The 11,302-nt window shown below is 39.2% G+C and overlaps 1 protein-coding gene across 1 annotated transcript in view; it reads right to left on the reverse strand.

The window, feature by feature from the left end:
* Positions 1-11,302, reverse strand: part of ORC3 (origin recognition complex, subunit 3) — a gene marked incomplete at its 3' end in the record, with an annotated part of 29,917 nt that overhangs the window by 17,349 nt on the left and 1,266 nt on the right. Inside the window, exons 2-6 of the mRNA XM_010019482.1 lie at positions 9,625-9,679; positions 6,898-6,995; positions 2,716-2,860; positions 1,382-1,486; positions 278-432 (exon numbers count right to left, since the gene is read on the reverse strand). Coding sequence (XP_010017784.1) covers positions 278-432; positions 1,382-1,486; positions 2,716-2,860; positions 6,898-6,995; positions 9,625-9,679 — 558 coding nt within the window. The remainder of the gene's footprint in view (positions 1-277; positions 433-1,381; positions 1,487-2,715; positions 2,861-6,897; positions 6,996-9,624; positions 9,680-11,302) is intronic.

Below are 11,302 nucleotides of genomic sequence, written 5' to 3' on the forward strand. Positions count from 1 at the left end.
ACAGAGGCAAAACTTAAAATTTCATTAGCTTTATTAAATACAAAGATGCAAAAACATTTTGAAAGTTACTTTCTCGCTGCTTGTCAATGTAGTGTGGGCTGCAGATGACAGAATGGCACATTAGCACTAATAGGGTGCCTTTCCCCTGGATGACTGTTCTTGGATAAAGTGTTGTTTTAATAAACAAACATCTCAGCACTCCTGGGAGAAAAGCATCTGTCATGAAATTGGTACTGCATGTTAAGCTTCTAGTTCCCAATTAAACCCCCAAACATACCTTTGTTACACTCTCATACCAGTTGACAACAGAATTCATTGAACAACGTATTCTATTCTGGGAAACTTGCACGTAGTCCTCATCTTCCAATGAGACCGCATCGACAGAGCAGTTCATCAGCTGCCCCATCAGCTTCTGCATCAGATTTTTTATACCTTCGTATTTTTAGACACACAGTAAAGACATGTGGTTATTCAACTCATACTCTAAAAAATTACCCCAAGTTGTGCCTTATTATTTGTCCACTTTTCTGATTATTTGTCCTCTCTCTCCAGAATGCACATCTCATGCTACAGAAAGCTTGAAAATATTCACATACACATGTTGTTGATGTGGCAAAAATTATGCTATAATTTGCCTAGATAGCAACAATTCAGGTGAAGATGTTGGCCCTGCACCTTTCCTGAACTCTAGCCACATGCTATTGGAGTGACCTAAAAAAAACAAGGGAGCCAATCCATGGATCTGGGGATGCTGCTGGAAGTGATTCTAGTCTTTTTACTTAAAAAATAAAAAAAGGAACAAGGAGAGTGGGACAAAATTTTATCCTACCCATTCCCCACTTTAACAACATGACTGTAAGCATTTAAAACATGGAATGCATACATACACTATCCAACTAACCAAGAGAAAAGCCAACCTACAACACCAACATGCAGTGCACTAAGCAGCGTGCTCTTGACGTTTACGCTACAGCTAAGTAGTATTTCAATCTTCATTGTTTTAAACAGAACTGGACACCTCTTAAAATACAGTAACAGGCATTACTGCTGTTAACATGGGATTGAGCAAATCTTTAGAAAGTCTCCAAGATCCCTCTCAGTGTGAAGGTGGTGACGCACTGGAATAGGTTGCACAGAGAGCTGTGGCTGCTCCATCCCTGCAGTGTTCAAGGTCAGGTTGGACAGAGCCTTGGGTGACATCATCTAGTGTGAGGTGTTCCTGCCCATGGGAGCAGGGTTGGAACTAGATGATCTTAAGGTCCATTCCAACCCAAACCATTCTGTGATTCTATGATTATTCCTACATTTGGGTGCAAAAGCTAGAATTTCTAGTTACTGTTAGATTATTCAGAAAAAGCAGCAATGCTATTGCAGTATTTACCTGGGCAATCTTTGGCTTCCAGCAAGGCTATATAAGGAGTAATATTATTTTGAAGGGCTTCTGAGAGATTTCTAAAAGTCAAGTCATGATCTGTAACATTTACACCTAGAAAAAGACAAATTTTTAAGGGCATTTTTTCCTGTGATTTGCGACCACTGTGATTTAATAATAAACTGAACAGTTGCCAAAACCCAGAAGATATATTCGAGGAAGGAATGAAAAGCATTGCATCGTCTATGATGAAAGATGAAAAACTAGCACAAGATTAGACACACATGATAATACTAGGTGATTACAATGAACAGGGAATCTGCAAAAAACCCTCAAAGTCTGGGGGAGGGCCTATTTTGTTTAGTTGGTTGAGTGTTTTTAAGAAGTATTTCTCAGGGGCGTAAATGTGCAAGGAGCAGGATTGGTTTTCTATCTTCCCTGCTACTCATACTCTCAGAAGCCATCTAAGGCCTGCAGACCAGAAAACAAAAGTTCACCTTCTCTAAAAGAACAACAGTGCATACATCTAAGACCTGGATCTTCACAGGGCTTATATAAGGAGGAAAATGTTAATAACCTTAGTCAACGACATGAAAAAAAAACAAAACCTCCTCCAGAAGGCAATTCACAACTTCTCACACAGAGCAGAAGCTTCTCATTTTCTACTGCCTACAAAAGTTGACTGCCTTCCAGGCTTTGTTAGTGCTCACCCAGTAAACTTGAAGCACAGGCCTGATTTTAGGTTCCCTAAAACGACCCACTGAAAATGTAATCAGGTTGCCTTGAACCAGGTTCAGGATTACAGTTAAAACCCTTTGAAAGAAGAAGGTGAGGGCAAGAAAAGAACCCAAACAAACAAACAATTCCAGACTTCACTAACTTCAGTAATACCAGCTTCCACTGTTTTCTTAACCTTCTGCTCCTTTTCCAAGATAATGACACTGCTCCCCTACAGGTAAAGATGCACCGCAAGAACATGTATCAGAAATACAGAAGCTGTGTAATTCTATGGTTAGCCATAGAAACCACTAAGCGTGTTGGGTGCAGAAACAGGAACAAAATCCAAGCATCTCCAGTGCCTCAGGAAAAAAACCCCACTAAATCACTACCCGCTGCCTAAAACAGACCTTTAGGGAAGGTGTTAACTTACTATGCATATGCTATTATGCATAAAAGGGGAAAGAGGTCTTATCCTGCTTCCTTCTCCCAGCCCAGCCTCTTCTGTCAACATTTCTGATGCCAGTATTGCTCACAGTAATTGCTAGAAGTCACCACTATATTTTCCTTGATCTTTGTGTCAGTTTTAAGCAATGTACATAACAAAATATACCTTAAAATATTACCTAAGACAAGAGCTGCAGTAGGGATTTCTCTGGACTTCGTCCGACAAGTCCATTCTGTTGTCTTTTCTTGGAACCCAGAATGAGACCGCCTCAAAAAACTTACTACATTATCAAGTAACTGCTTATTCAAGTCTTCCTGTATTTGCTGTAAACAAACACAGAGAGATTTTATTTATGAAGATGTGGAAACACCAGAGTATCTTCCTGTTCCTACCCCTTTCCTGCATAATTTTTAATCCTTAAAACTCCAGGGTAAGTTTTAAGTAACACTAAGTTTTCCTGTGAACTGTAAACATGTTAATTTATTCACTGTGTGGCAAACACAGACATTTACAAACTTGGAACTTCTGGTCAAATGCCTCAACTTGGAAAGCAAATGAGCTTAACTGTGTTGTCACTCCACAGGCTTTAAAGGAAGAGAAAAAAACCATCTGACAAAGTGTAAGTGACATTGGAGGAATAAAACAATATAATTAGTTTATGGGAGAATGCTCATGAAAATTCCTATTATTCTCTCTTGGCTTACAAAACATTTTTCTGAGAGATTTACATGAGAGCAAACATTGAGTCTCTCCAAATCTAATTCAGGATGAAAGGGAAAAAAAAACCAAAACAAAACCAAAAGGAAAGTATTAAGTATGTTTTATAGGAAAAAATACATGACTGCTACATTTCCTACACTGTCTTTTGCCCTTCGGGATGATTTTCATGTGAGAATATGTATACATAGGAATATATGGAAAGGTGAGAGAAAACAGGGAAAGAAAAGCAGACATAAAGTGGCAGCATTATGTATTTCTTGAATTATGTACGTGCCTTTGAAAATCTGTCTCTAATCCAAGGTATTCCTTCTGCTAGAACAGACAAAAAACATCCCTGTACTCTTAAGCTCAGCATATCAATATATACTCTAGAACACAGATGTTAAAAACTAGATTAAACCCCTGCCCCCAATAAAATCATCAAGTTTTATTAGCAACAGGAAGTGACACATGCAGCAGTGAACCTGAATTTAAACTAAGTGGTAAAGGCCATTCCTAGCAGCATTGATGAGACAGCTATCAAAAGAGTTAAGGGGACATCTCCAGGAGACTGCATATGATGCCTGCTCAAAAACTTGAACTCCATTTCCATTATACAGAGGAGTTCCTGTTGCTCTCCTGATAAAACTGTACACAAAGTAATCTTAGTCTTTCCACCCTCTGCTTATTATAAAATATTCTTCTGGCCTTTCTGATGTTGATTGTGCACCTCTGAGCTCCCACATGGTAAATTCTATGGCAACTCAGAAGAAACTGTAACATGGCACTTTAAAAAGAAGAATTTACACCCTCAGCTTTATAACAGCATCATAACACCTCCTTGTATTACCACACCTCCCATAAAAATCCGCTGAGCTGCTGCTTCAAAAGCCATCAGACCTTGAGCTTGTTCTGATCATTATTGTACATGTTTTCACTAAGCTGTCCTAAACAAGAACCTGAATCCTTACTTAGGATGGTTACATGATACATTATTTCTTCCAATGCACACTTGTGAAGATGGAACTCAGGCTGCTCATTTACTAAGTTTTTTTAAAATCTACCAGTCTTTTCTTGTCAAAACAAACTTGCTGCTAGCACTACTTTGGTAATGTTGCAGAAAGTATGCCAGGCTGCTCTGCATCTCAAGGGACCAGCTCATTTACTTGCATGACACTGCTTACTCTGGTAAAGTCATATGAACTGAAAGTTCAGTTCTTGCTGCTACATTAGGTTTGGTCAAGATTATCTATTGTGTGGTCTGAAAACCACTATCTGCACATCAAAGCTGAAATTACCATATTATAAGCCCTGCACTTAGGCTTTTTGTTTCTAACCTGGATCCTGGTAGACTGTCAAGAGGAATTCCTCACCTTACAGGAAAGGAATGTTTGTGAAAGCGTTTGATGAGATGTATCATAATAAGAACATTTGCAAGGCCACCGGTGACAGCAAGGGTAAAAACTGAGATACCTTGCAATATTGAAACAGAAAAGGTCCAAAATCCATCTTCCAAAAAATTAAGGACAGTTTCTGCAGTGCTTTTGCCAACTTTTCATGTTGTGAGAAGCCTGAAAGAATGTCACCACCAGACGACAGATGGTGCTGCTACAATCACAGCACAGTTTATGATGGACATACAAAGGTCAAGAGTGCTCCACAACAAAGTGCCTGGAAGTCAAATCCTCTTCACTCTTCAACAACTCAAGTAGATATCAAAAGACTGGGAAAACACCAGCACAAGCACATGGTCTGCAAAACAAACTGTCAGGTAACAGTACCCTGGCAAAAACTTCGGAGAATATCCTTTAAGCTCCCTCAGCACACTACCAGAACCCCTAGAACAAAAGTCCAAACCAGCAAGCCATCCACTTCCCAAGTATTCTGCCACAGATCAGGCTTACTACACCAGGGTTGGAAAGTATATAAGAAAGAAAATCCCGACTGGATAAAGCTCTCCCCTACCTGATCTGACCTCACAGATGATGCCGCTTTGAGCAGAAGTTCAGACTAGAAACTTTCAACCTGAATTATCATGCAATTTTAGATATAAAAACAATCATCACCCCCAAGTTCACCAACAGTGGGATAAAAAGATGGTAATTCAAAACTTGGGAGAAAAAATATCAGAGATTCCCCAGTAGCTGGATAAAGAAAATTCTACGTATAGTAGGCAATCTGCCTTTGGGCAAATCAAACTCTAAGGCAAAGCCCATATCAATTTGTCAATGTAGGATGAACTGTCTTCCATCTGGAGGAATAACAGAAGAAATTATCTGGCACACTCCTAACAGCCTCAGAGAAAACAAGGGTAAGAGATTTAGAACAGGAAAGAACAATGATTTTCCAGATGGAATGACTCTGTGCTTCTGAGTGATTAAGGGAGGCATCCGCTATGATGGGTTGTGCCTGCTGCCCTAGAAAAAATCCTTGCAGAGCACTAGGGAAGAAATCCCAACACTTCTCCAACCTGAAAATCCTGCAGCCACTGTTGGCAGTGTAGAAGTATTATCTCAAAAGCCTTGGCAACACTGTGCCAAAGAAAAAAGATCCAAGAAAAGGTCTTCCAGAAGTAGCTACAGGACGCCATCTTCTCTGTAGTCCACTTCGTAGTTGACGAGGCAGTTTCTGGTGCAGCTGTCAACATTACTGCCAATGCCGGTAGCTAACCTGTCAAGCTGAAGCAGTTGCCAGGAAGATATCAAATATACCTCCACAAACTTCTGTTTGTTCTCTATAAGCAGCATTGCAGTTTAGTGCACTGCTTTGCACAGCCTGGCTAGTTACGGTTTGAAAAGGGTGCCAACTAGTCAAAGTGAGCTGGACCATGGAATAGTAGGAACAGAATTAAAGGAATTTGTGAGTTTAGCTCAAGAGTCCAGATTTTAAGCTACATCCAGCTGGCTTCTACTTTACATCCCAAAACAAACTCTGGAAAAAAAATTTCTCATAATGTCTAGAGCGCAAGAGCGGGCAGAGGAACATGGAATACTTGCCCAGAATCCTTGACACTGAAGAGAGGAGGAAATCCCTGCTGTACGGAAGCAACTATTCATACCATAATGCATGCCAGCTGGCTATAAGGAAACAACAGCAGCATGCCATCTAACACACAACACTTAGGAGGCCACAGTTCAGTATGAAATTAACTCTGATCCCCATTGGACAACCCCACTGACACTGTCGGTACTAATTCAAGAAACTATACTAGAAGCTGTGTCATTCAGCATTTGACATCCATGCAGTGGTAGTCATATAAATCCATTGTGAATTCTAGGCTGCTATGAACTCTTTAACACTGAGCTCAAGAGCAGCCTAAAATCCTGAGAGGGTTGGCAAGCATGTAACTGAATTGAAGGTAGAAAACAGCAGTATGCCAGGAATTAATAAAAAGGACTATTAAGAAGAGAAGATTAGAAGCAGCAGCTTGAAACATTAAAAGCATGTAGTTCTGTGGCTAAAAGTAATGTGTAATTGATGGATTTATTATTACTCTTTTATATTCTGGACAGGGATTCAGTCTCAGTCAGTACTTCTGGCCCTTCTACTGCTTTAGCTAATTGCCCTTTTAAGTGTGTAAAAAAAGATCTCCAGAAGCAAAGAAGCAAGCAGCATTGTTAGAAATGCAAAACACTGCTTTAGTATGTGGTGTAAGACTCACCTCTGTTTCCAATTTGATCTGATTCCATAAAGACTGACAAGTATCAAACCGCAATTCTCTATCCTCTGAATCATTTTTTCCTTCTCCAAAATGGATAGCTAGAAAGCAAAGGCAAGCAAAATGACATTACTGAAACAAAACATTTTTTGTTGAGAAGAAAATGAAGCACCTGACTGAAACAAGAACATCTTAATATACATATATATCTGAGGGAGAGAACTTTTCTGTTAAGCAATTAATTAAAAAAACTGCTGTTATCTGGTAGAATAAGCACGGGAACAAATAGAATATGTTGCCCAGATATGCAGGCAAAAGGTAAACCTGCTTCCATCTCAAGTCCCAGATGAGCTGAAGGCTACATCAGAGCAAACAGCCTTTATTATTAAGATAAAACTTTCAAAAAATCTTTCCCTTGCTTCAGAAAGTTTTGTGGGTCTCTTTCACCTATTAAATATTCAATCCTCTTTTCCTGTTACAGTCAGATATGCATCATAAGAGCTTGCAAGAATAGGTACATGAAAACCCTTTCTGTTCCCCAGGGAAGATGCAGATAACACCAATTTCCTGAAAATAATAAGGTATACTGGGAAAGGACTGCCAGGTTACATGAAATACAGATTTATTTATTTTTTAAAAATACATTTAACTGACACAACTATGCCAGCAAAACTTCTAAGCACAACCTAGGCCTACATTTCCGGCTCACCTCGAGGTTGCCTCTCACTTCTGTACATACTCTTTATGAAAAAGAAAATCAGATCCTTTATGGTAAAACAGTGTCTTGGTGCATTTTCTAAATACATCTGGCTTCCCAGGTGCTGTTCTGCCTCACAGATGTGAGTACATAAATTCTCCACCAGCTTCCAACCAAGAAGGAAAGACAGAGCTGGGAGTAAAATGAGAGACTGAATAGAAACTTGCATACATGAGTGAGCTTTTCCTAGTCATTTTTCCTCCCCTATTCACACAGTCTACGTTTCCCTTAAAAAAAAAAAAAAAAAGGTACAGGCTTGCAACTATTCTTCTCCTCCCAGCATACATTTAGCAGGCCTGGGGTAGGTTTAACGCCTCACTAATACCACCTGGAAGAACGCAAAAACTGAAGGTCAAGTAAATAGCCTCTTAACTGTTGCTACAAGACAACATTAAACATAACTATTACTTTTTCTAAGCATATGCATATAAAAAAACTTAGTTTGCTATCCATTACTGTCCATTTGGTGGCCATTCAATAGAGCAGCAACACAAGACTAATCTCTAGCAAAGAACCAGTTGATGGGCACGTTCAGTCTCCCAAAGCATTAAAACCACCCTGACCAGCTCTGTAAAAGACACGCAAGAGGCACTCCTTACCCTCTATTTTAATTGTCTCCCCTGACACCTCATTTGTATCCCTATGAAAAAAAATCACTTAAAATACATAATCGTCTCTGATTACACAGGTCATAGGCTTTCTAGTTGAAGGAAATCAAATTACTGGTAATATACCAAGACATATTGGTATATTAGCATATTGTCAAATACATTTCTATTACCAAAACTCCAGCTATAAATGCACAGACGACCTTCTGTGGGATGCAACAGCTCTATCAACTTGTGATGCTTCACAACTGAAACCTCACACTTGACAGGTTTGGGCTTCCAAACCTTTAATGATGTACATCAAACCATTCTAACCAGCTGCTGTGAGCAGCCAAACTAGTTCACCTCTGCCTGTCTTTTAGGGCAGTTCAGTCAAAAGTATTTTTCTATCTTAAGGCATTTGCTAACAACACGTTTAGCAGGGCTTACCCAAGCATTACTAATCCTGCAAAAGTGAAAAGATAATATCCAGTAATGGGTAAAATTTCAATACGGTTTAAGCGCATAGGTCTTGGTTGTTGGTTTTATCTTGCAATGACTTGGAACGACAGACTGGATTCTATTTTCCTGTCACTCGTTCCCTGAGCTACAGATGTGCCAAGTCTCAGAGAAAAAAAACTTGAGATTAATTTTAAAGCAGGTGTTACAGTGAGTAATGAATGAGCCTGTAGTGATGTCCACAAAAATCTGGCCTTATGACTTTCACCTCCACGTTTTTAATACAAGTTCTCACACCTTTTGACAGCTCTGGTTATGCCAAAAGTTTAACCTGGGAATAAGAAAGGTAAGTTTCCTACCTGAGTCTCAAAGAGCAACTATTTAAACAGCATTACTTGTGGCTCCAAAAAGAGTCAGTTCTGCTCAGTCTTCCTCAAATGACGAAACCTGTATATACCGCAGATAGGCTGAAGAAAATATATGTAACAAATACTAGCAGTCAGAAGCCGATATGGGATCTTCACAAGTGGCTTTTCTTTCTTCTTTTCTCAAGAAGCTTAGGCAAACTACCCAGAATATGATGAGACTTAGGAATGGGATATCATTTCTAACTCCCATAGCTTAAAGGTGGCTCAGATAAACAATTAGCCAGTAAACAATTTACAGTCGCAAGGAAAGGAGTTCTCTTGTTTAAAAAAAGTGCAAAGACAAAGACAGCTGTACAATCTTTATTGCTGAAGATGAAAAACACATTTACACTAGCCAACAATTTGCTGGGGTCCCTCTGAAGAAATGAGTTTTCAGCAATATCGACATCAAGGAGCAATGAAAATCTTCAAGCAGCTATGACAGAACTCAATCAGATGTGGTGAACGTTCCAGGATTAATCCTTCTCAAACACAGAAAAAAATATCAAAATGCACTGACCTGTTTTCTGAGACACCCTTCTCTTCTTGGGACTTGGTTTAAAAACAAAGCAGCCCTAGAGAACAGAAAAAAATATATAAACTTCAATATGAGCATCAATCCGACTGGTTCCTCAGGCCGCTTTATTTTCCTTTCATTTCAGTGCTCCATTAAGCCAACAATTTGAACTGAACTACCAGCATTTTAAGGATATTGATTTGCACATTGCCCCTTTATATTCCTGTTTCAAGCTGAAAACCTCATGGAAATAGTATCCCAGCATTTTTGGGAGGAACTTTTTCATCTTCCCATTATGTTCTTCAATTCAACCATCAACTAGAACAGCAGCAGTCTTTAAATGTCTCATAAGCTCCAACAGGTTTAGAATTGAGAGAAAATGATTCCCCGGGGACACATCAATAGTTTTCTCAGTAGTTTCAGTTAAAAACAACAACAAAAAGGCTAGAGGCTGAGACACATAGAAAAGGTGGTCCAGAATAATGCAATGAGTATTAAGTCACTTACAAAAGCCAATGACACACAGAGGACAAGGGCATCCCAACTTGAAAAAGCAAAGATGGTTAGAAGCAGAATGACAAATGGTTTGGAAAAGTATCAGATAAGTAAAAACCTTGCCTCCAAGAAAGCCCTCCAGATAGAACTCATCTCCCAGTTAGAGCCATTTCATCACAAAGGAGGAGGAAATAAACCATGAGTATCAAGCTCTGAATTCTGGAAGATTTTTTTCATTTTCAATTTATTTCCCCATCCTCATAAAAATTGATCTCTTTTGAATGGTTATAATGATTTCTATGTATCAGAAAAGGTATGCATTCCCCAACTCTGGCCGTACAGCAAGAGGGAAGGAAACACAAGTATTCAAGACAGATAAACAGACTGATTGAATCCCATGTTTCTCAATCAAGACGCTTATACAAGTGAAGATTGCTGAACAGTTCAGTAACTAGCATAAGAATGACCTAGTGAAACCAGAACTCCAGCGGTGTATTTAATTTTGATCATAGGCACTAATCTATTGGGTGACTTTAAAGATGTTATTTCCTTTCTTATGTGAACAAGAGATTGCAATAGAACACTAATAAGAATATTGGGTTCCTCCAAAAAATAGCCTTATGAATTGCAGATGCCTTCAGATAATTTACATCTTACAATGTACATTAACAACCGTCTAAAACCAGCTGCACAATAGCTGTGGCTGTTCTACAGATTCTAAACACTCTGGAACAATTCCACTACACAAATGCGTCAGAACAGTAAGTAACAGAACAGTAAGTAAGTTGAGAGTTGGCACAACTGCAGTTGGCCAAAATAACTATAAAACATATATATATAAGAAGAAACAATATGTTTATTCAAAACAAACACAAATACTATTTAATGCTTTAAAAGCATTGCATTAAAAAAAATAGCAGAGACCAGAATGTAAAATGTCAAAGTACTACATACTGCACTCAGCAGCATACTGCATTCAGCTCTGGGGCCCTCAACATAAGGACATGGACCCACTTGAGCGAGTCCAGAGGAGGCCATGAAGACAAGCCAAGGGCTGGAGCATCTCTCCTGTGGATACAGGCTGAGATAGCTGGGCTTATTCAGCCTGGAGAAGGCTCAGGGGAGACCAGCCACTACCTAAAGGAGGCCTACAAGAAAACTGGAGAAGGACTTTTTAGAAGAGCGT

The sequence above is a fragment of the Nestor notabilis genome, unplaced genomic scaffold (assembly GCF_000696875.1).
Source record: "Nestor notabilis isolate BGI_N333 unplaced genomic scaffold, ASM69687v1 scaffold9838, whole genome shotgun sequence".
NCBI lineage: Eukaryota > Metazoa > Chordata > Aves > Psittaciformes > Psittacidae > Nestor > Nestor notabilis.